General features: G+C 38.6%; 1 protein-coding gene across 1 annotated transcript in view; it reads right to left on the reverse strand.

Annotated features, from left to right (window-relative positions):
* sorcs3b (sortilin related VPS10 domain containing receptor 3b) overlaps positions 1–26,346 on the reverse strand; it is a 42,906-nt gene that overhangs the window by 2,689 nt on the left and 13,871 nt on the right. Inside the window, exons 2-26 of the mRNA XM_053332479.1 lie at positions 22,697–22,764; positions 19,205–19,304; positions 18,873–19,031; positions 18,616–18,689; positions 17,731–17,795; positions 17,001–17,119; positions 15,151–15,240; positions 14,711–14,890; positions 14,112–14,258; positions 13,310–13,412; positions 12,827–12,903; positions 12,614–12,705; positions 11,712–11,819; positions 11,325–11,442; positions 11,014–11,147; positions 10,335–10,448; positions 9,544–9,715; positions 4,423–4,609; positions 3,982–4,115; positions 3,484–3,607; positions 3,079–3,191; positions 2,614–2,748; positions 1,990–2,089; positions 950–1,055; positions 671–831 (exon numbers count right to left, since the gene is read on the reverse strand). Of these exons, the coding sequence (XP_053188454.1) occupies positions 671–831; positions 950–1,055; positions 1,990–2,089; positions 2,614–2,748; positions 3,079–3,191; positions 3,484–3,607; positions 3,982–4,115; positions 4,423–4,609; positions 9,544–9,715; positions 10,335–10,448; positions 11,014–11,147; positions 11,325–11,442; positions 11,712–11,819; positions 12,614–12,705; positions 12,827–12,903; positions 13,310–13,412; positions 14,112–14,258; positions 14,711–14,890; positions 15,151–15,240; positions 17,001–17,119; positions 17,731–17,795; positions 18,616–18,689; positions 18,873–19,031; positions 19,205–19,304; positions 22,697–22,764 (2,980 nt within the window). The remainder of the gene's footprint in view (positions 1–670; positions 832–949; positions 1,056–1,989; positions 2,090–2,613; positions 2,749–3,078; positions 3,192–3,483; positions 3,608–3,981; positions 4,116–4,422; positions 4,610–9,543; positions 9,716–10,334; positions 10,449–11,013; positions 11,148–11,324; positions 11,443–11,711; positions 11,820–12,613; positions 12,706–12,826; positions 12,904–13,309; positions 13,413–14,111; positions 14,259–14,710; positions 14,891–15,150; positions 15,241–17,000; positions 17,120–17,730; positions 17,796–18,615; positions 18,690–18,872; positions 19,032–19,204; positions 19,305–22,696; positions 22,765–26,346) is intronic.

The raw sequence follows: 26,346 nt of genomic DNA on the forward strand, positions 1-26,346 counted from the left end.
TCAAAAACCAAAAAGGAGTTCATTTGTTTCCAATCAGCATGGACTTTGAAAGGTAGAAACAGCTGAGAAATGAGGAATAGCCAAAGTGCTGAGTGACCAGAAAAAAGCGTGCAGCCCACATGTCTGTGTCAGGAGTACTGCAACTCTACTTTTGTCAAACAGTCCACACTGTCTGCGGGGATTGAAAAGTGCTAATCTGAACAACGTCGTAGTGAATGCCAGCCACAGCAATCAAAAAGTTAACTTGTCATTGTGATACGTGGTTACCGTGCAGGCACTGAAGTTGTGCGATTTGCACCTCAGATGTGTGCTGCACATAGCATCAGTCAAAGAAAAGCTTCTACATGTATTTTATTGTAATCAAATCACTGGCATCACTACACCAAATACAGTTAAAATGTATTCAAAGCAGATGCTCAGTGACATGTTTTTTATGGCAATAAAAAGTGGATTAGTATCAGTAATTCTTTAAATCTTAATGTGACTGAGTTGTACACAGATATTAATATTCTGTATTTAATTTAGTTTTGGCATAAAAAATTGCATCACAGCTGTCATGCAGTTTTTTTCAAAATCCTGAAAATACATCCACTTAAAATACTGTATTTACTGTGTAACACATACACATAGTAAATTATAGTAAAAGTAAGTAAATATGTTTCTGATATACCTCTGCTCCTGGCCTCCAGCTCCTTTTCCATGAGTTCTTTCTGAGAGGGAAACTCACTGAGCTTGACTTTAGATATGTTGTCATTCTGGCCGACTGTACTGATCACTTCCGGTTCCTTCTCATGACTGTCCTCAGTCTGGACATGGATCCAAGGGATTTTCCTGATGACAAGAAAATAGAAGAGCAACTATGAAAGGTTTTCACCAGTGACAAACATTTACAGTTTCTAATTTGTAGGCTAACTCAAGAAAATGTTCTTTTGTATTCCAGTGATCACACCTTTTGAACTTGTAGATGAAAAATGCAGCTAAACCAACAAACACCACTGTGAGCAGCATCAGCATGGCTGAACCACTGTGGATGGAGTTTGTATCCACAAGTGGTGCTGAAAGACAAAACGCACCAAATGAACCTCACATTTTGACATTACATAAAATAACAGAGACAAATGCTGATACGTCCTCCTTTTTTCTAAGCTGTGTTTTATTTCAAGGAGATCATTACCCTATGTCATGTAACAATTGCAGATTGAAGAGCTACTCTCTGCATGTTATCCCTGCAGGATATTAAAAAGAACCTTTAGGAGGTCCACTGATCCTCCCTTGGTTCTGTCATGCAGGTACCTTATGCATAGTCATAGCTTTTTAAATGCTGAGATGCAATATTCAAAGTATTTCCCCTTGCTGTCTATCTTTCTCTCCTTCAGAAAGAAGCCTATGAAGTCTATGACCTTTCTGGATCATTTTAAAGGCAACCCAGACCTTTGTATGCAGACACAAATGAAGACAGATCCGTTGGTGGATGAAAAGGGTAAAGCCACGCAGGGTTGATCGACACGTTTTTGCGATATGCTAATGACACAGTGACCCTGCCGATTTCCTCAGTGCATACCAAATGCCTTCTTTGTCAATCATGTCATTGATCTGCTAATTTCAAACAGCAACAACTACTGTCTAACCACCTCAGGTGCAAAACTGATGCACTGTGAAAGATATTTAAATCCTGTGATATACTGTATGATAGAAATCTCACACTGGAAATCTGTTTGCTTTGTTTTTTTCAGGGTCTGGGCAGAACTCAATGTCAAATCATCCCAAGAAAGACACATGGCTTATCTTTTGCACATCAGCAAGCACAAGCAGCAGAACAAACGCACTGTGGATGTTAAGACATACTATACTAACAAGGCATAAATTTAGCCTGAGCCCTGTTTGAAAGCTTTGTTTTTTGTTGTTTTTCATGCACCTGCAAAAGTTTGCAAAATCCAACAATTGCATTGGTCCAAATGAGCAGAAATAATTGGTTACAAACAAACTTACCCAGAGTTTGCTGAGTGATGTACACAATAATGCGAATATCAGCTTTCAGCTCAAACTGGATAAGGCCTTGGTTCAGAGCAGTGACAAAAATATCTGATATCTGTTTGAGGTATTTAACAAAAACACAAAAATAAACAGAGAACAGTATGAGACATTATGCTAAAATAAACAAAAATAAACATATCTAAGGCTAAAAGTTTGAGTGACATTTCGGGAAATACACTTTTTTACTCTCTTGACAAGGGTTTGATATGTCATGTTTGCCCAAGGCAATTAGTTTATTTTGGCATGATGAGTGAGAGGTGGGTGTGAACAACTAGTTTATCTCTGTGGCAAAAAAAAATACAAATCTATAAATAAACATTTTTAATTTGACTAATTATCACTTCATAATGTGTTGATAGTTTGATAGTTTCCAAAATGTTGTACTATTGCTGGCTTCTTTGCATAGAAGCTACTGTAGTATAAAACATACATAGAGAACATCACATTGTTTGCTGGGCTGGATATGTTTTGGGGGAAGAAATCATACTGTATATATTTTTTCATACCTAATCATATATCAGATTATATAATTTTATGTTTCATATCAGTGAAAGTGAAACATGGTTTCATGGTTCTTACGGTGTCCAGTGCCTCCTCACGCTGTCTCTTGTGCTCACTTGACGTATGCTCATCAGGCAGGATAAAGAGCTCAGCTGTGGTTGGAAGTCCAGGGTACAGAGAAACAAGCAGCTGATCATCAGTAACCCCAGAAACCTGCAGCCACAGGAAGATACAACAAGTACTGTAGGAGTAAATCCTCCAAGGAGGTTAAAGTTTCTGTTGTTACTTTTAAACTTTGGACAATAAAATCCCATGACAAATATTTTGACATCAGCTTCTGTTAAAATTCACACTGGACATCTGTGTCTGGTTACCGTCATCATGGGTCAACTAAAAATGGGCAAATTTCTCACATGGGCCATAAAACATCATGACTGTTGTATCAATACTGCACACAGGTATAAAAGAGTAATGACCCTGAAAGCCACTGGTGTCACGTATTGGCTCCAGGAGAGATCTCACAGCAATAGGGATGTGATGTACCTGTGACAGCGCTGTCCGCACAACACGGCCTATGTCCTCCCTCCACTCTGGGATGTCAGGATTGTGCTCGTCAAGAGCTGGTGAGAACGACAACAGCAGCGACCTGAAGAACTCTGGAAAAAAAAGGTGAAGTGATGTCTGTTAGAATATTAATGCTACTTCTAGTTTCCATTTTGATTTATCCGATGTGCAGTTTTGTCTTTTTTCATTTGGCAACATACGCCTTGAAGTTAATTGCTCCTCAAGATTTCATGTTCAGTTACCGTGACATTTTATTCATTAGATAAGTCCACGTTAACATAGACGTACCGCCGCATGCAGCATGGACCAAGATACCATATTGCATATTCATGTAACATGCGTCACACTAATTAAACTGCTTTGAAGACTGTCCTGCTCACTCACCTTTAACTGTTATAACTTTGGAATCCTGCATCACGGTGTTCCCAGAAGCAACTTGGACCGTGACCTTCTTTTTTCCCTCTCTCTGAAACGTGTATGAGATGCTTCCTTCCAAGGTTATAATGGGCTGGATTTCAGAAGTAAAAACACAGACAATTACACAGAAAAACCTGCATCATCTCAGTGGAATATAGAATACTATGTACGTGTAGCCCTTGACATACTGTATAATGAGGCGGTGCTGCAGTGAACATAATCAGCATGATAAATAAATATGACCAACCTAGCTACATTCTCTGGAAAGACATAGGTCACGTGGAGTCACATTTTACATGATTTGTGTGAAAAGAGCTGTAAATTTACACATTGAAATTGTAAACAACACAAGGACATCAAGAAAAGAGTGGGATAATGGAAAATATTGCAATAAACAGGATAAAATGTGTTTGTGGAACAATAGTGAGGGAAGGAGGAGGAGGAGGAAGAGGAGAGGCTTCTCACCTCGGAGCTGTTGTCAAACCACCAGAAGAAGGTCAATGTTCTGGTGTGGCTGGGCCAAACCACCGCAGTCAGATTAGCCTCCTTCCCCCTGATGGTTACAATAGGAGCGGAGAGATATACACGCTCCACTGGACCTGAGGCAGGAACACATACACCAGCACACATCCATCCATACATGCATGCACATGTGTGCATACAAATAAGTGCACACACACAAAAAACACATCTAAATTCAGCAAACAATATTGTAATCACAGCTGATGTACATTTAGCTCCAGGTGTATGCGTTTGAATTTTCCAACGCTAAGATGCATAAAAGTAACACAACCATGACTGAAATGAAATTCAGCAGAGTGCGGATGTGACTATCCATGAAAGAGAGGAGGTTCATGCTATATGCACTGCCACAGGAATGAGTAATGATGTTTCTTATTCACATACTGGTGATGTGTAAAAACAGCGTGCTGCTGTCAGATCCCTGGTTGTTTTCAGCAGAAGCTGTCACTCTGTAAATCCCAGTCGTTCTGTAGATGTGCTTGATGCCATCATCAGTCCTGCTCAGGTTAGAGTATGTGATCCTGATGCCGTCCCCAAAGTCTAGCTGGATGCTGGTCTTCAGCAAATCTCCCTGTGGACAGACAGTAAGACGTGGCATCTGTCACATCGGCTTAGGTCCGGATACATCTATCAGACCACATACGAGTGAAGTAAGCACAGTCCACTATTAAAGTGCTTGAACCTTAGATGTCCTATGAGCTATGTCACAAATACTTGGTAGGTGAGTATGAATCAAGGGAGACAGAAACTCAACAGAGAAAAGAACAGGGGAAGTAAACAGAGAACTACAGAGGCAAGAGAGGTCATGAAAGGTTTTAGTCTGGCACTGTCTTGCCAATGATAAGATCACCAAAAATTTAGAAACATGTTCCCATTATTAAAGTGATTTTCACCCATCTTACTTTTATATCTACTCCACCCCTGGATATATCTCGCCATGCAGAACAGTTTTGGTCTTATTTACCCGGCTGTGAGATATCTGTTCTTGGAGATTCCTGCTGCTACAGTCACACAATAGGTCAAGGGAATTTCATTTGTGCTGCTCACAGCATTGAAAAATTACATTTTAAAAAATCAACAGGAACTTCTCTTTCCCAAGGCAGTGTCCCAGTTATTCTGGATAATCCACAGAACACCCTGTCAACAGTGTTTATAGAAACTATTTCTTTAGTAGAAAGAAATTGCAGTAAAAACTGCTCACAGTTAAGTATGTGATTATTTAGTGTAACAAAGACAGACTTTGTTTTATTCTCCACAAAGAAATTATATTCGCCAACTTAGTAATTGGGTGGAGGCAGGCATCTCGCGGATATATCAGCACCTAAGCAAATAAACATTGAAATTATGTAAATATAAGATACCGCTAAAGATTAGTGGGAAAATATATGTTTAGGCATTTATAGGGGTGGCAATATTGGTGAGTCTACCACTTTGATCCAAACTGAAATATCTAAACTAACAGGTGGATAACCATGACATTTTCTACACGTGTTCATGGCTCATAGACAATTTATCCAGATGACCTAATGATCCCCTTGCACCACAATGATATTGGCCCTTTCGTTTTTTTGTAAAATATCTCAACAAATATTGAAGGGATTGCCATGACATTTGGTGCAGATATTCATGGCCCCCAAGGAAAGGAATCTTAATGACTTTGCTGACATCCTGTCTAACTGATATCCAATATAGTGCCACTCCTCTAATCAAATATCACCACCTCTGCTTGATGAATTGGTACACAATTCTGTACAGATATTAATTGTTACCAGTGGATGAATCCGTCTCACTCCGGTGACTTCCTGACTCTTCCTCTGATACTACCATGAGGTTGACATTTGTGATGTGAACTGTGTAGAATGCAATTATATAAAATAGTTTTACATGATCAAATAAAAACATTAGGTTAAATTCTATATACAACACATTAATGAAAAAAAGAAAAACCCAACACATTTTCAAGCAAGTATGCAACATCATTTGAAGTTATGGCCAAAGTTTAATCAGATCTCTTGAGTATGAGGACATAAAAGCACATATTTTATCCTGTATTCAAGTTCATGCAGAAGTTGTATACACCACCCTGTGTATAGGCATCTACTGTGTACAGTGAATGGACAGTTAATTCAAGGTTTGGTCCAAAATATGTCTATTATATTATTTTATATTTGCTGATCTACATAACCTTACAGATCACCATGCAACATTTTCTACCAGTGGCCATCAAACTGTATAACTCCTCCCCCTTCTGCAGAAAGGACAGCTGAAAGATCAGTTATTATTATTCTATTAGGCGCTGGTTTTAGCATTTACTCCTTATACACTTCACATTTATTACTCTGTGGTTTTCATTTTTATGTAGTTGTCATTTTTTAGCAATCTCTGGTACTAGAATTGTCCTTCAGGATTAATAAAGTTATATCTTATCTTGTCTTACATCAAGTCAATGCTTCATCTTCCGTAGGAATTGGGCCGATTTGTCTTTCTAAAGCATACACTGATGGGAGCCCTGCCTCTGATTTAAAAAAAATTCAAGCTGGGTGTGGAGGTCCTCACTCCAAGCAAAACATTCACCAGGGCCATGTAGTATCTCAGTGGATTTTAGAAACACTTAAAGCCAAGCCTCACAGCCATACAAAATAGCAGAAAAGGAGGCAAGCTTCAAACACTTTTTGAAGTGAACTTTTTTTCACACTGAATGGGGCATCATAATTTGCACCTAAGAAGATCATTAGTCTGTTTAATTGTTTTGCTTTCATCTCAGTATCTAGTTTCAATGAGACCAGGACATTTGCATCAGAGGTAAATATAACACCAAGATAAGTGTACCAATTACAATGCCTAACTGTAAAAAATCCAAGGTCTGTTTGGTGTTGATCTTTGGCAGAGCCCATAATTACCATAAACTTTGTTTTCTTCTCATTTACAACCGTGTCACATTTGCTACGAAAGGTTTCAAACTATTCAAGTTTTTCAATAAATTTATATATTGCTGTTGCCATGATGTCATCCATTAGTTTTCACACATGAAGTCATTTAGGAATCCATTTCATCTACATCGTTGTGTAACGTGTTCTTATTAGTATTATAGTACTTAGTATTTAATACAAGTAGTAGCAGCACAAAGAAGAAATATTAAAACCTTGTTGCGTACATCTTGTGGACTGGAGAAGGCTTGTTCTGGCATTGTATGTTAAGCATAACAATACAGAAGCCAATGCCTTTTAATATTACAAACGTGGTTTAGATGCAATATGCATTTTTTCTTTTTTCATACAATAATCTATGAGCAGCACAAGTGTCTAAACTTGTTCAATTCAACCTCTCTGGGGCTGGGTCTCTGCTTGTTATCCAGAGGGTTTGTACTAGAACACAAGTCTATTATTTAAAATGTAATCATATACCTTTGCCAAACTGTTAATCACACTTATGCCAGGATAGTTATTACAGTCTGAAGAGACACATTTTTACAATAATAGTATTATCAAACAGAGTTCCAGCACAGAGGATGGCTCAGCTGCTGGACCGTCTGGACCAGCAGCTTTTCCAGGCTTCATTTGTTTGTCGATAACATGTCTATTCCCTTTAATGAGTACAAACATTCATATTCCCCTCAGGATGAATTCCCAAACATTGGTGATCATCTGAATTTTCATGTAGTTCCATCATTAGGTCAAAAATTCAATTTGTCTCATACTTTGGTGAATGATTAAATACCTGCAAAACTAATACCATTCCCATGGGCCTGAGCTGCACTGTGTTTAGTGCTAATTAGCAAGTGCTAGCGTGCTAAAATTTCCAAAATAAAGCCCCTTTCACACATACACTTCAACCCTTTTCAAGTTCAAGTTATGTAACAAATGTCCGAATCATTTGGACCAGACATTAAATGGACGTTACCCTGAAAGTTCTAGTACAAAGTACATGTAATGTCTGATTGGGCTCATGGGTTAAAAATAATGTGCTGTGCTGTATTCATAATACAGCACAGCACATTATTTTTTGGAGAATTCACAGCGAGCGAGTGAGATGTTTTTATCTGCAGGCAGTGACGGACTATGGTAATGTGGCAGACCAGGCGAATGCCAGGAAGGCTGCGAGACTCTACACCACTGGGCCACTCAGAGTGGATTATTAAATTGATCTAATAAAATAGAATAAAATAAAAAAGAAGAAATAAACAATTGTATCTTTTATTTTAGACTGTTTATTTCAATGGCCCAAAACATTTTACACTGCCAGTGTAAAATGGTTTGGCCGGCCCTTTTCAATTCACACACACCTTTCCCATAAGCTACGTTTCATTGCGGTGAGTTGACAACCGGTCCACTGAAGACAGAAAGTTTAGCCTATAGCAGCTTAAAAAAGAACATAATGAATCAGGGCACCAAGCAGTAAAACAAACAAAAGAAAGCTCTGCTGGTGGAGGGCAGCAAAAAAACGGACCTATTTTCGAAACAGGCCTAGGCAACATTAGCAGCAGCAGCCTCTGTGCTGAGAAAACTGAACTTGTGGCAAAGCAGAGTGACTAGACAGTCCTGAATGTTGAGCAGTCGTCCTGAATCCTGTCCTGTTTGTAAAAAAAATAAACTGTTAGCATACACACGCTAGTGTTATCTTGTCTTATCATTGTCTTGTAGTGTCATACATAGTGACAAAATAATTACCTTCGCGAGACAAATGTGAAGGACACTGAACCTTCTGTGCCATCACTTGCAGTAAAAACCAGACCAGCTGACCAACACACACTGCAGCACTTAAACAACTTTGAGGTAAAGAAAATAACTGTTCAGTCTGTCTCACCTCAGAGAGGCTGCTCTCCACTACTGGCAATGTAATGTTAATAACATAGCAGAGAACTCTTCTTTGCACTCATTTTGTTATATCTCACAGGAGCCCATAAGATGCTTTCGAATTAATTAATTAATTAATTGTTGCAGTTAATAAAAAGGCTGCAGACCATTAAACTTAGCTTCAACAAGAGATAAAAATAGTGCACCATTTTCTATTCCTTCCATCGAGAACTGCTTTTGAATCGAGAATTGTTTTGAATAGAGAATCGATTTGGACACCCATGAATCAGAATCAAATCAATGTGTGAAATTCCCAAAGATTCACACTTCTACCCCTCACCTAAACCAATCGGAGGAATTTCCAGTAGGTGGGAACGCATCTGATTCAGACAGTCTCCTGTTGTGTGCTACATCTGTGAAAGGGCAATTAAAGAAAATGTCTGGACCTGATTCCCCAGACACTGTCTGGACTTAATATGAAAAAACAGCTTGGGATGTTGACAATGGTAAGCACACTGTGAACATATTAGCATGCTGAGAGTAGCATTTAGCCCCACGGTGACTGAGTGCAGTCACACAGAGCAGCTAGCATGGCTGTAGACTCATGTTTTAAATGTAATTTAGTTGGACCTACCCTTTAAAACAAATATCAGTACCACAATATTCAGCTACATGTAACACTACAGCAACAGTTTGAGGTGATATGACTCACATCATCCAGGTAGACCATGAAAGTAACATTGCTTCCAACAGTTGCGCTAAGCTCTCCTTGACTGGTGGACAACCGGAGGCCTCTGGGTGGTCTGGGACGACACGCCTGCCTTCTGGGTGAGTACACGTTCTTCCCTCCCTCCTTACAGTTATTGGACAAAACCTTTCGATACCTTGGAAGCATAAAGTTTCAAAAATAAGTGAGAAAGTGTCATGTCCCAGTTCCATTTTAGCTATACAGTATGTACTATGGTATATTGTTTTTGCAGATGTCTACATCAGTGTTTTATACTAAGACAAAATGACATATGATCTGTGTTAATGCACATCAAATCAAACTGCAATGTTGCAAAGCCACTGTCAAGAGAAAGCTAAATATTGTTCCAGAGATGTGATCATTTTAAAGGTGTGTCTCTGGAGCTGTTTCATCATCCACCATCCACAATTTGTGCTGATTTTTGTCGAGCTGTGAATGGCTCATCATTTATGCAATTCATTGAAGGACAATAATGTCCATCACCAGCACACTGATATGCATACTGGCGTTAAGTATACCCAATGATGTCACTTTTTGAGTGTGAACATGCTGCAGAGACAAACCCGGCCCAGCATGATGATGTATTATGGATTTGGGACACAGTTCAGGTTACTTTTTCAGTCCTACTCAGAGCCATTTTCTGAACCATGAGGGAGTAAATTATTATTTTCTGTTTGTGTCATAGATGACAAGACAAAAAAGCTGGAATGGAATAACATTGTTCTGTGATGGATTGAACATTTGAGGCCACTTACCCTGTGCTGTTAAGAAAGCTTTGGCTGTTGCTGCAGCTTTTAGCTGCACCGTTTGGATTAAACCAAAAAGCAGGGGAGCACTTCCCGTCCGCCTGGCGTTCCCACCCATAGTCACTGCCAAAAAACACGGCACTTCATAAAATGATAAACACTGCTACTCAAATCATCTAGCTTCTACATGCTTTTGTAGTGGGGAAAATGCTTCGCAATTTGAGTTCCATGGCATATATTAAGACCATAACTAGAGACATGATTGTCAGACAAGCAGGATCAAACAGAATTTTATACAGATGGATAAAAGATATTTAAAATTCATTTAGCGATTCATTATTAATTGAATTCTAATAAGTCACTTGACATGCAAATTACAGTGCTATGATGAAAAGTTCCCAACTCCCATCTACAATTTCCAAACTATAATTAGATTTGATGAATACAGTCATATTGGTTATCCAGTAAATATGCAATGTATGGTGGATATTAAGTTATAAGTTCTGGATACTGATACTTCTGTTTTTGATTACAAATGTCTACAAGCAGGCATAATTAAGTACAATTGAATTAGATGTTCAAAGGAGAGGCGCTGTTTGGTAAACATATAATGAAGGAAATTAAGGATCACTCAGGATAAAAGCACATTATAGTCCCTGTTGGGAAAGCTGAGAAAAGAAGTCATTACCATTCAAAATCATAGGCTGTGCAGAGGCAAGGCTCGGAGGAATAGATCCTCGAATAGTCTTGCGCCAACATGCAACGGTTGCCTGGCCTGCGCTTCATATAGATCTGCTTCTCGCCCATCACACACAGCTCTCCCTATCAAAGACAGAAAAAAATATAGTTTTTCACAAGATTGAAAGACACCCTGCAAAGAAACAAGAGTGACAGAAAGACAGATTCTTGTTCATGCATTATACGAGAGTACTGTGTTTAGTGACAGTGGGCGTCACTTGAAGTTGACAATAAATCAATAATGTTTAATATTGCTGATACCTTGTTTAGCAAGTGCCACGTCTGATAATCTCCATCCATGCATCTCCTACTAAAGAGGCCCTTGTAGTCGATCTTAATCAGCTGCCACTCTGACCGATGGCTGAAATGTCCAAAGAAACTGGAGGACAATTCAAAATGCAAAATTCAGATCTATCTATCATGAGATGCAGATATACAGGTTTCTGATATGATATTGTTACAACAGCACATGAAAAATCTGAATGCCATTCATGCTCACTGACAAGATAACATTGTCTTTGATTTAAAGTTGGAGCTAGTTTTAGTCACTGGGGAAAATCAAGTGGACCTTTATTTGTTTACATCAACAGAAGAGCTAATTGTCCCAGCCTTATATTTGTTTTACTCCTCATGGATTGCACTGCTTACGTGATAATATGATTGTCAGATTCTGGCTCCATTAAAACTCCATCCACATATAGAGGTGCCAAGGAGAAACTGTGGCGGTCCCATTTTTTTCCTTCATCAAGGCTGATCCTGCATTTAAAAGAACAATGCAACTGTCAATTCAAAAACATCTGTCTGCCCTTCTAGCTATCCATGCTGATTTATCTGGGCAGATGATATACTATATTTTGTATGCATATAACATTAAACATTACAAGCACACAAGTTAAGTGATGGAAAAACAAAGTAAAAAATATGATAAACGATTTCAGGTCATTTAGTTTTCTCCACAGTTGAAAAATGGATTCTCTCAAATGTGAAAGATTATCTGCACAACAGGCTGAACAATAGAACAAATGTTCCTTGGTCCAGGTAAATTTTTTGAAGATGACAGAACAACAGAAAGAAGAGATGTGACTCAGGTTGTCGCATTAGAAAATAGATTTGGGGGGTTTCAAATCACCTTTGTCAGAGCTTAATCACTTTTGACAGGGTTGTAGTGTGCAGGGACATCACAGTAGATAGTGTTACAAAGCTCCCACAATATGAGGGACTTATGAGGGCATGCTCAGTCTCATATTTCCACCCGGCTCTACTTCTGATTTACATAAAAGCACTCAAACCATCATATCCAACCAAGAGTACAAAGCTGTAACAGACTCTCTTATGTTGGAAATGATTCTGTCAGTTCTGAAGCTGCACTGCCGATACAATAATCATGCAAACTTGGTCCATCAGCATTTCAAAACATTAAATGTAATCATATGCTGCATCAAACCCGAAAAAAGGAAATTATATGCATGTAATTTCCCACTACACCTCCAACACCTCCACTATCTATACCTCCAGTACAGTAATTATGATGTCAACTAACAGACACCTACCACAAGTGTCGAATCGGTGTTGCTGCGTGCAACACTGCCAGCAAAGCCCCTCCATTGTCAAGAAACCAAATGTTGTGTTCTTCATCAAAGATCTACAGTTGGTGCACACAGAAAAAACAACATTTCTTCCACTAGTGACAGAACACTTTCAATATGAATGTATCATCTGTTTAAGGTAAACAAGTGATGTGTATAGACCCAGATGGGTCTCACCTGTCTCCAGCTATTTCCTGCATCAGATGTTAAAAACATTCCAAGGTTGGTAGAGGACAGCTCTGTTCCAATATTCCCTGAGTACAAAAACATGAATAATTTCACCCACTTTGTATTTACATAGCAAAGGCTTGGCTAACTGCGGAGCCATACCACATCTAAATGCACAATCACCTAATCAAACTGTTAAGGGTTATTTTGTGAATCTGTGTATGTCCTTATTCTCCACCAGAGGACAGATTTGTTGCTTACTGTAACCTAATCATCACACCCTAAATATGAGATTGAGGGGTTGAAGTTTCAGTATCAGATTTCAATGACAGAAAGAGGGCACTGTGTGATTAGTTGTGTCTGTTTTTGAGGTTGCACTGCTGCAATGCATTTACATGAGAACGAAAGATACTTCATTTGATGAAAAAATAGCTAGTCTAACCACCTCTGTTAGATCTATAAAACAAATACATGTCCTTCGTGTTACTCTACCTGTAGCCACAATGATTCCTGGTACAGACTTTTTGCTTGTGATTGGTCCAGATGTATAGGGATTCTCTGACATCTCCAGATGAAGATGCAGCGAACAAAATGGCTGTCAACAAAAATGGATTCCAATATAGCACAGGTTGAGACAATACGTATCAGACAGATCTTAACAAAAGCAATTATAATTGGCTCTGCCATCAAACTTCCCATTGAGAGAACATTTTCACAGGCCATTTATAAAACAAAGACTTTGTTCCTCCCATCTCCTCTGCTAGGAAAGAAAAGAAAATGCCTGAGAGGACACAGAGGGCATTTGAATTGTTTCATTCTAAAGCAAACAAGGCATGTAATTAAAATTCCCCAAGATGCACTGATAAAACTGGCAAAATTGATTCAAATCATTTTCACTCATCTCTCCAACTAAAGCGCACTGAAAAACATCAATAAGGCTTTTCAAACAGCTGAGGTTGGAGAAGGGTCAGAAAGAGACAAGAACATAGTGGTCATTTGTATGGCATGGGGAACGATTGTAACTAACTATTAACTAAACAACATACATTACTTCAGACACTCTCTAAAGAACATAATGACTGGAGTAGATGCATCTCCTGTTCCATTCAAGAAGCTAAAACAGCTAACTAGTGCTAAATCTGGCATCTGGCAAATGTGGCTCTAAATCAAAGAATATCCAAAGCACAGCTGATGAGGTTGAAATATTTGATGAATGATATGTGCAGTATATCATAAGCTTCATTTCCCTTGAATAACAGCATTTACTCATTCCTGCCCAAAGGCTCAAGCTTACCAGAATGCAGTGAATGTTATTTCCAACCACATCCGTGGCAGGAGCTGGCAGTAGCGCCCATGTTTGTCCCTTGTTGTATGTGATAAACGTCTTAATGTGATGGTCCACCATTTTGTTGGCTAGATACATGCCGTGTATCCCCTCAACCTGTAAAGTAAGACAGAAAGAAGTCTATAATTTAATGCATTGTTAAAGTTATGTGCAATATACATGCACGTTTTATAAAATGCATTGATATCTAAGGTACTTTCCGGATGTAACAATCATGATGCTTTTATTTGCAGTTAATTGACAAAGTGAATCTACAACTATTATGAGAACCAATTTATTGTTAAACATTTGTTTTCAGCAGCTACTTACATGTTTTTAAAATTAATATATTTTGATTTTGGACTGTTCGTCAGACAAAATGAGCAATTTCAAGCATTTTATTGCTGGAGAAAATAATCCTCTGATTATGATCAATAATGAGAACTTTAGTTGCAGTCTTTGATTATAATCACAGCTCAGTGAACTGACTACTACCATGTGTTACAACTTGAAAGGGGAATTAGTGTCACAGTGACAGCAGCAGCCCACAACCAAGACTAACTACGCACCTTATAAAAGTCAACCAGTAGGTTACCGGCAGGTCCTCTGCTGGTTCTCAGATTCTCTAATGAAAGGGTAAAGTAGACCCCGGGGGAATCTGAGATATACAGACTGTAAGTGTTGTTCTGATTCCACTCCTGGACAGCAGCAAATACCTGTTTCTCATCTGTACTGATAATGTGCATGTCCTAAAGGAAAATTTGGGTAAGAGGAAGTGAGACAGACAGAAAGAGAGAATTGGAGAGAATGACTGGTGCAAAGCAAACAAAAGCAATTTAAAAGACAGTATTTGATAAAGTGTGACAATTCTCGACAAAAGAACGCTGGTGTAAAACTCAGATCTGACAAAAAAGGGAAAAAAAGCATTTCAGAGCAAACACAATAATCCTGTTTCTTTATGAGAATACATCTTTCATTATTTGACACTCATTGTGTTTTTGGTGCTTACCTTTGGTAGACAATATTTGGGTAATTTCATTCGCTTGAAGGATTCTCTCATGTAGGACACAAAGTAGCTGGCTCGTCCCGTCTTAGTTACCTTGACAATGAAATGAAAGAAGCTTTGTCACTTTCTAAGGAGCCCACATATACAGTGCATCACTATATCTTACATCTAATTTTTACTATTTTTAGTACTGTTTACTATTTTAGGATTGTGACTCTCTTAACATTATTGATTGATGCCATGAGTATGATACTGTCCTACATAGAGATGACTATGTAGGCTGTCTGCAAAATGTGTGAAAAAATCAAATGGGTTGGAGGTTTTTACAAGACATAATGTATGTAAGAGAATTTGCCAGCATCCTAAATGTGACTCTATGGTGGAATTAGGACATCTCCTGAAGGAGGTATATTAATTCACAACGCATGAATGACGCTGACTAAAACACTTGTAATTTTACTCAGTTTTCCACAGTGCCAAATGAGGACTGAAATTACAAGCACAACAGACATTATTATCATTATCTCAATTAGTCTAAAGCTAAGAGGCACTGAAAATTGTGTTGGTTTTATCTACAGTGTGTCTTGAAGATCTTAATGCACTACCACTTACCCATCCACTTATAGGCAGAGCAACACTACTTGATTGCTTATTTTCTAATCAACTAGAATGATGGTGTTTGTCCCCCAACACACTACATTAGGGCTCTAATGGAATAATCTATCGAAAATCAATGAGCTGCATTTTCCCAGGCCACATTTTTGAGGATGTTGCACTTGGCTGTTCCTTCTCTCCCATGAGACTATGGAGGTGTTGAAGACTGCTTATTTCATTGTAGCCCAATCGATAACCTCATTACTCTTTGTCAAGTTAAATCCAACTGCCCCAAGCAATGAAAGTCAGAAGAAAGTCATCTGTGCCACCACAGCTCCGCGCAGACACTCTGTGTCCAGTTATTTTCACCAGCATCTTCCTCGGTGCCTGCCTCATCCTTGACGGTCAATCTCATCTCAGCTAAATGCAATTTGTGCATTTTATTGAATCACCATTTCTGAATCACGCTGTGATATATTTTTTCTCCACACATTTTCATTCTTACATCGCAGCCATTTCAATCAAGTCTGTGGATTAAGTGTGTTGAAAGTGAAACTGGGTCGCTGCTAAAGTATTGCTGCTGCAACATCATATCATATCAAAAGATTAAATCTGTATGTCTGGATAAATAAATTAAAAATAAACAGTAAACATTTAGGAGTATTTATTCAAATGATTGTAGAATGATTTACTACAAACATTGAGCCCCAGAAAAAACTACTGTCACTCTATTTTTCTTTTGCTGAAATGCATCAAGGCTGACCAACTGAAAATTACTTAGCTGTGGATGGAAATCAATGACAGTGGAGGGCATTTGAAAATTACATTTCTAATAATGACCCTGACTGCTGCTGTCTAATTGGAGTCAAAGTCAGAGTGAATAGTAATCAGGACACCAACCTGTCTATTCACAGTTCCTGTGTGCTCTCAGCTAGCAAACACATTTTTCAGGCACGGAGAATGTCTGTGCGGAAACTCAAAGACTGAGTGTGCCTTGACATGAACAAGACAAAACATAATCAAAACACACATCGGGGAAGTGGGGAACAGGTGTGCTGGGGAAAACCATTATGTGGGTTTTGATGGAAAAGCATGAATTGGATGCAAGATGAACAGAACCGAAAGAAAAAACAAAATCCAAAAAATAAGAAAATCAAAATTCTATGAGACAGCACACTTTGTATGAAAAGATGAACTAGTCTAAATTAATATTGCCTTACAAAACCTGAAAAATACAGGTCAGCTATAACTATGCAAACCTGTGTGAAAACATATTCATCCTGCACAACCAGTGAGTTGGTGTCTACATGTCCAGGAAAGAGGTACTGTCTGTTGGCTTCTGTGCATCGCTGGGCTCTGCACTTGACGTACTTGGCGCCTGGAAAGAGGAAAAAAGGAAATCAATCAGAAATAAATTACAACCATTTACCTTGAAGCAGTGCTTTGTATGCACTGGAGCTGTTATACAATATGCATGTGCTAAATATACTTCAAGTTCACAGTCCTGAAACAACTTGAAAGTTGAGTAACTGTATTACTAATTAAGAAAATACAGACCACTGATATTACACAGTCTGCCCTTTTGCAACCCAAATTAGTTGAGATTCAAGACTAAAAAAGTGTGAGCTCTTGCGGTGGGTCAAACCACAACACGTTGAGACAAAAAGAGTATAGTGATTGTATGTTAGTATGTATACTAATTCAGATACAGATTTACCACAGGAGGAAGATGAGTATTTCCTCCAAATATACCATGCTGTTTAGAAGGGTTTGTCTATAAGACACAGGGGATAGATTAAGGAGAAGAAACATCCATCAACTTGCTAAACTCTCTGTTTTTGTCATGAGACACCTATTCTGCTATACTAGACTTCAGGGACCAATCTGAACAGCAGAACAGGTCTCATCTTCCCGGTGACCTCACTCAAAATGAGAGGTAAGGGGTCCTGTGGGTCTTGCTACTGCTGCAAATAGTAGTGTAGCACTCACAGCCTTTTGCGATGCGCGTTTCGATGTGGACCACATCTGATTCTCTGTCCAGCCCCATTACCGCCCTTGAAAGAGTGGGAGGAGGAGAAGATAGAGAGGAGCAGAAAGAAGTGAGGAATGAGGGCGAGAGAGTAAAAATGAGAATGAGAAGAGGAGATTGAAAGGCCAGGTTAAGTATCACAGCTGTAAATGGACAGTAATGTTTTATGAAACATGTTTTTTTATCTCCTGTGGATCAGTCAGTGTAGAATTTGTGCCACCAGTGGCAATTAATCTCAATTCACAAAAAAGCATTGACAGAGAAAACAACAAGGTAGAGGTGTTGCAAAACATCAGCTATTCCATTAAATACCTACTGCAGAAAATTTGTGTTGTTATGAAATTGTAGGTGGCTGAAATACCATTTTGAGAAATAGCTATTTTTCAAGAGCACAAATAATGCATTGTTTTGGGCGCCACTATGCCTGCTGCGCTATTCTTATTTATCAAAACGTCTGGCTGTTCATGCATGTGGAGAGGATGTCCTCCAACCAATGTCCTTTCTTTCTCTGCTAAAAAACACACTCTGGTTTGACACATACCATGACAAACAGGGATAAACGGGCTCACATCAATATTCAACGCCTTGTGCCCGAGCAGTTGAGATTACTAAATGACAGCAACAACAAAAACAGCATGTCATATTTGTGCTATAGAAAAAGAAGCAGGTCTACGTGACATGGATTTAATCAGTTTTATGCTTGACTGGAATGAAAGAGATCTGTTTTTGACAAGAGGTCACTGGATCCTTCTGACAGCATAGGGTCATGAACACTATCATTATGCAAATTACAATCAATCACTGTGCAAAACAGTTTTTAAAAAATAGGATCCCTATAATCATACCAGTAGAATCGGCCTGGCATCACATTGTCGTGAACAAGCTGCCACTTCTTCCCAAAGTCCATTGAACTGTACAGCTGCAAGACAAAATTAGGCTGATCTTCATGTCACACATGGTTTTAGGAGAAAGTCAGTATCAATGAGCTTCACAGCTATCATCACATCCTCATCCGAATCCAATAAAAACTACATTCAAAAAATGCTACAGTATATGAATAATAAACACCTAAAAGTTCATTGTTGATTTACTCAGAATCTACCTTGCTGTCATGACTGTAAGCGAGTATCCAGTTCTCCTGTGCAGGGTGGAAGAGCAGACTCAGGATGTTGAAGTTAATGAGATGCTTCTCAAAGCTTGCCCCTTCATCTGAACTGATGAGAACAGCGCTCTCTACCTCTGGGTCGCTAAGCATCATTATCTAAAGTACAGAGGGCCACACGAGGGATATGGCATTAGAGAGAGAGAGGAAGAGAGACACAGATACTGCCATTTCACAGCAATTTAAAAAAAACAAAAAAACACTATAATTTGATGTCAGGACTAAGCTTGAAGGAGATCAGACAGAGATAAAAGCAACAAGAAAATGCTGACCTTCTGTTTGTTGGTAGGGCAGACATACAGGTAACTTAAAACTGTCCTTGAACCCACTTTGTCATTGAGCTTAGTGTAGGTGCTTCCATAATCAGTGGATCTAGACACAAACGAAAAAAACATGTTACATGAAAAAGAAAATTAGAATATTGTGATTTATGAGACCTGCTTGAAACAAATTTTAAAGCCCTGTGCCAGTGATTTGGCATGTGTTAGCCCATTAACTGCAAATCAATTATTCTTTACATGACTGCATCTTTAAAGCATACCATGCAATTTCAGATTGATTTTCTACCACTGATACTGCCTTTTGCTTTAAATTCATAGCCAGGTTTGGAAAGAAAATTAACACACAGAGTCTAGCTTTAGACTAATGTATTATTTTGCTTCTCGTTTAAAGCACTTAGTTGCAGCCCTGCAAGAAATGTGCTGTACCTAAAATAACACAATGCAAACTCACATCTGGAAGAGTCTATTCTTTATTCAACCAGCACATTTCGGCACAGGGTGTTGACTGAATAAACAGCAGAAGCTTTCAGTAGTCATTTAGAGTTACAGAGAATGTGTTTTTAAAAAACTGTGCTAGTCAAACAGAATGATTAAATTCATCACTGTTAAAGAAGCCTTGTGGTAGTTTTGATCATAAGTGATGTTTGTATCTTGTGCTCTACTAGCATGAGGAGGCACACGTACAAGCACACGTGTGGCAAGATATAAATTACTACCTACTGCAGAAGACAGTGATGGAAATGTGTCGTGCATGCAAATTGTAAAATGCATAGAAGAACAAGATGAAGAAGAGAAATAATATGTATGGAAGGGCGGTGTCAGCTGGTGAAGGTGAAGCAGTAGTCAAAGCAAGATAGGAACACATTTATCTCAAAGATTGCCATTGTCTATGAAATAAAAGGGACGCTATTTGATGAATCTTACACCACTGATCAAGAATTGGTGGCAATGATCTACAAAGAAACGTAGCAGTGTGACAGCAAAAGACAGGAAACACTACTGCTACTAAAGTAAACATGGATGTAAACAATGCAGGAAAACATTTTCAAAATGTTTTGCAAATGTTTTATGAGAAAGTTAATATATTCAGCACATACACGCAATGCATTTTGGTGAGAAACAGTGACACTGAGTAGCTGTGGCTTAGAGTAAAGTAAATATGTTAAGGGCTTTAAAAAATGTCTTTATAAAAAGTGTCGAGTGTTGCATTCACATTTTGACAACAAGATATTTTGACAAGAAAATATGGACATCAAGAGAACCATAATGCAAGTCTGGTAACTTCCTGAATAAAAAAGGGTGAGATAGTCATTAGGCAGTTTTCCCACAAACAACAATAATGTAGCTTTAACAAACAGTAATACAGTCCAAGCCTTTACTTTATACTACTTGTCAAGCAAGTTTGAAGTCTTTGTAGGATGATTTTCATGTCATGCTGACATGTAATTAAAGCAGTGGCTGCCTACATAGTATGAAATCAATTTATGATATTCAGATACACTTTTGAAAATGGTCAGCAGTAATGAATGACACATCCAGCATGGACATAGTGCTTTAGTAGACCAATGAACACATTGTAAGCTTATATAAGGTTTTATCCCTAATTCATGCTGGTAGAAGCTTTAACACTGAAGACAGTGACTGAGGAATATAATAGTCATCCTTTTCAACGCAGTGATGAAATACCCTTTCATATATTTTTTATCTTTAATTAGTGCTAGAATGTCTTTTTTTCTCAAACTGATTTAGATGTTTAATTCCGTCCTCTGGTATTCAGTTGTCTTTTCAGCAATGACGAGCTTAAATGTGTCATCACGTTGCAGTACAACAAATTAACATTACAAAGGTGACTTATACAGGTTTAAGGTGGAATAATTTATTAAAAAGCAGACCAAGAGGAAAATTAATTACTCTAATTAATTAAATGGCCTGTGTTTAAATATAATAAGACATTTAGATCTTGCAACATACAGTACTAAATGACAGCAGGAATAAACATGTACATGTATAGACACTGGCACTTCACAAAATTGCCTGTCCCTTACAAGTCCATGCATCCTATGACATTGTAGATGTGTTTGTCATGACAATTTTCATATTTCTCCTCGCCACAAACATCCAATCCACACTCTCAGTTCTACCTGAGTGCCTCCAAATGTAATTTCACTGCATAATTGGATAGATACCCAGTGTCTGCTATCATTGTCTGTACATTAATCTGAATGGTTCCATTTACCATTGACATTGTTTTCAAAGACTTTCTCCTAAACACATTTGTATTTGTGCTTAAGTACTCCTTTCAGTTTGGCATATCACTCTTTGATTGTGGCTGTGGAAGAAAGCCTCTTAAAAGGTGTTATTACATTGTAAAGTTCTTTAGAACAGAAGGCGAGTCATCTAAAACACAAAGAGACTTGATGTGTATTAAGATAGCTTCTGCAAGTCATCCATTGATCTGCACATTGCTTTTTGCCACCAACAGTGGCTCAGAGCTGTAGTCATAAATCATTTATTGTGTTATCACAGGAATCATTTACTCCCGTTTCTTTTCATAACATTCAAAGCTCTGCTTTTCTAATACCCATACTAAGAGCCTTCATGCACCCCCTGAGGTACACTCTAATTTACTCGTGGTGCTATTGTTAAGTAGACACCTTGATGATGGAAGACCTCCTGTACACAATATGGGATTTCAAAATGTGTCAAGTCGGGTGTAAATCTTAGCAGCCCCTCTGGTGAAACAGATATTAATTTCAAACTCTATGCTTGGCGGACTGATGGTCTCTTTTTCACGTGTATTTCAAAATGAAATGAGTTCTCTGCAGGCTATGTGAGAGGTGAGAAAAAAGGCTTATCAACGGCTGGATTGGGCTCTATGTTATAATCCTTAATGAATTCCATTCTTATTTATGGCCTGACAGAGCCCTGTAACTCACCTCTCAATACATACTGAATGGAATTACTACAGCTATACAGTAGCAATTGCATGTCAATTGCTTCTGAAACAAAAGGTTACAGCTGAAAATCAATCAAAAACTCCATCAAAAAAGTTTCTACGTCAGAAGAAAAGAACCACAGATTTAAACCCCTCAGATAACCCTTCCAGTTTATCTTTCAAAAAAAGAAAAAATATGCAGATGATGGACAGTCAACCAGTTGGACCTTTTCTAAAAGGTTGCTACAGTCTTAGTTGTGTTATTTATGGTACTGCAGGAAGTAAAGAGGAGCACGCTTCATTGTGAACTACTTCAGATTGTTTTATTAAAACATGCTTCATATTGGCTTCCAGAGTAACTTGATTGTTCATATCCTAGCAAGGGAGAGCACCATAAATCATACTTAGAGTATACTGCAGCCTCTATGAATATATTAATCTTATTGTTTTTAGGGCTATGGCTTTGCATTTTTATAAAATCCTTGCAGTGATGTCACAACCTTTCTATTTAGGTGAAAAGGTAACAATAATTAACACAAGATACTTACCTCCAGAGAGAACTCTCAGTAACAGCCCCAAGGTTGAAGTCATACAGCTTAGTCAAGATCAGGATCACCTACAACATAACACCGACAAACACATTTAATTACATGGAAAGGACTGCACTAAAAAGCCCTTGCGTAAGTGCCTCACCAACATACATCACCTGTCTACACCATAAACTGTACAAAAATAATGGATATAGCCACCATGACGTCACCCATTGGTTTGTGGATTCCTGTTTTGAAGCTTCATGTTTGGCATTTTTACCATTTCCATCTTATTTTTTTGGAGCCAGGAGTGATGAGAAGTGACCATATTTGGATGAGCACGCAGAGTTAGGGAGGAGCTCCCCAGGGTCCAACTGCAGCACCTCACAAACCACATTGATAGCAACTTGTCAATCACAAGTAAGCAACACCCTGACGTGCTTTATTGTCAAATAAAGCTAGCTAACCAAGTAACGGACCAAATGTGAGTCGAAAGTCAAAGTCCAAGTCAAAGTTACTGCTAATTGCTAGCTCTCAGCAGCATTAATTTGTTAGCTAAATAGATAGGTTATAAGAGCAAGTAGCTGTTAATCAAGTATAAAGTAAACATACAAGAGCCCGTTCTCACATCTAAATCCAAGACAAATCCAGCATGCCAGCTACTTGAAAAAGTGAAGTCCAGGCAAATCAACACAACAGCAATGTTAGCCACACATAGTTATTAAAGGTCAAGGGGAGTTCTGCTTTATCAACAAACGCAACTCCTCATTAACAGTTAGCAATACCCTTCAACCTCTGTGTGTGTGTGTGTGTGTGTATATGTGTGTGTGTGCGTGTGTGTGCATGTGTATGCTTGTGTGACAGAGAGAGAGAGAGAGGGAGATCTCTTGTCTTGTTTAAAATTTATGATATTCATAAATAGGTCTGTTTCTCTCTCTAGTGATTCTGATCATAATTGCCTGTCAATATAGGCCACAATTTTATTTATGATTTCTACATAAAAATATTGCTTAATGTAGTATATTAGACATTTAAAATACCAAAGACAGTTCTTACCATAGATTCCAATTACAAGAAGTTTGAAACTGGACCCAAAGACGGCTGCCATATGGTTCTATCCCAGGATGGCAAGTCACTATGACATGTTGCATCTAGTGTTTTATATCGTTGGGAATGTTATCCCAATGACAAGAGATTCTCATGTTGTCACGAGATGTCAGTCGGCTGGTGGCAAGATCTGAAAAAATCCATGTGGGCTGTCAAGAGTTGTGCTTGTATCTCATGTGGAATGATACCTACATGACAGCAAAACCTGAACATAATTGTTCAGTGAACAATGAAAAGAGATGCAGTGCAGTAGCTTCACCACATTACACACCCCCACCTTTTTTTTTTTTTTTTTTTAGCTTTTAGCATCAAAATTGTAAAGTACTGTAGTTGCAAAAGCACCAACAAATGTTTATCTCAAATGTTGATGAAAGATGAAGTGTTATGTAATGTATTTAACTCACTGGAAGCTGTCCAGTTCCAGTTTGGGCTAAATGCTTTTGCATGTTCTCCAAGGATGGTTGGACAATGTTTTTCTGGGGAAACAAAAATGTGGCCCATAAAAGCCTGCCAAGGCACGGAGGGCAGAATGAAATGGTGTGCAAACACATTATTGTCACTCCAATGGCATTATAAATGACTTCCCATGGGGATGCTCATAACTCAGGATAGAAAGGGGGTAGGGTGGAGAGTTCGGGGCAGGGCATGGAGGAAGGGAGAGGGAATAACAATCAAGGAGCAGAAACATGGCATATTATGATTTTTTTAAAAACCCTGAAAGATGGGTCAAAGGCTCAATTACAGTGAGTTTAAACACATTAACCTTACGGGACCCACAGAGCGAGTCATTAAACTGAGAAAAGCCACACAAGACTAGATGGAACAAAGACATGCCTCTAAGTCTGCTTTGAAAATGTTAAAAACCCAATTGACCCACAATTTAGCCATCAAATGGCCACTGTGCATGGGTAGGACTATCTGCATTACAGGTTAATTAACCAATCACACAGAGAGATAAGCATTTGCATAAGTAAATGCACCATGTCTGCAAGGTCCAACGCTTGAGTCTGAATCAATTTGGTGTACAGACTTAGTTAAATGGCTGTGATGTTAGGCCTAATTGCCTGCTTTGAAAAATAGATAGGAGAGAAAAACTCCACCAAACTGTTGATCGTTTGTCTCCTCAGTTCTTTTTAGCTAACAACAATGAATCTGTGACACGGGAAGTCATGAATACTACAAGGTAAATTGAATTTGGGTTGATTTTATCAGTGTCTAACAGCAGCTCATTCACAACCAAAGGGATTCAAATATCCAGCACTGCAAATTAATTGAGTGAACAGAGAATAAATGTTCACAGTTTTATGGGTTTCAATCACTTGCGCCATTTTGCACATAGATCCAATTTAATGAAACACTCACAAATTTACTTTAAGATGCAAAACAACCTCTACAAATAGCCCCAAACAACAAAACGTGATGACTAAATGCCTCTCAGCACCCAAGCTATAATTGCCATTAGGAGCTCGGTCTTTTCTGTTGTCAACGTTGTTTGTGCTGTTGGCTCATTAACAAAAGCTAACCCATTGAAATGGGTCAGTGAAGAGCTACCTAAGGGACCAACAGACTAGTGAGGCAGATGACTGTTTGGATGATTTGTCCCTAAGTGGATACATCAAGAGTACATCACTGGAGACTATGTGTTCCCACGTCTTCAACATTATTGATAGGTTGTGCATCTGTGGCTCAAGTCAATAGGGAGGAACTACTATACATGCAAATGCTGAGACCGGTGGGGAGAATGCATGACTCGCACCACAAGAACCCCACAAATGAAGCTGCACTAACGCACAATTCTAAGAGTTTATGGTGCAGCCTTGCATTTATGTAAATACAGGGCACAAACAAACACAAAATGGCTTCCAGAATTATTTTGAGCCTTCTAGGTAAATACAATTTTCCATGCATATCATCGCTCACTTGCATACATGAAATTAAGTAAGGACCTTGGAAGGCCGAAAGCGGTGGATATATTCATGTTTATGTTTTATTGATGCGAGCAACGAGAGTTTGCCCCGGGAAAGTCAACCAATCATTTTTCAGATTGGCTCTCACACTCTGAGGAGTTGGGTTTAGTCATCCTAGCATTCTATTCTTGTCGCCCTCTTTCTCTTCTTTGCTTCCTTTTTTTCATTCCTTCTTTGCTTTTGCTCTTTTTTTCATCTTTTCATCCTCTGTCTTCCTGTCTCTGTCTCGCTCATCAGGCTCTCCAGGTGCTCTCTCTAGCTGTTTTTTTTTCTCCTTTTTTTCCTCTTTTGCATCCAGTGATTTTATGAGGAACCCACGCATAGAGAAGATTAAAAACAAAAACATTTCAGGCATGTCATAGTCAGGTGCTGTTGGACCATGCAAAGATTTTGACTCTTTCAGATGGTTTAATAGACAGCCTCCATGGAAACTGATGTGTTACAGCCATAATGTCATTGTGATATACTTTATCAGCTCTATGCAAATGCCTCATGCATGCTGAGACCTACACACTCCACTTCCACAAGCATTCAAGCATGGAGCCTATACATGTACTGTACATTCACAGACACGGACTGTTGGGCAAAGTCAAA

This window comes from Scomber japonicus, chromosome 14 (assembly GCF_027409825.1).
Source record: "Scomber japonicus isolate fScoJap1 chromosome 14, fScoJap1.pri, whole genome shotgun sequence".
NCBI lineage: Eukaryota > Metazoa > Chordata > Actinopteri > Scombriformes > Scombridae > Scomber > Scomber japonicus.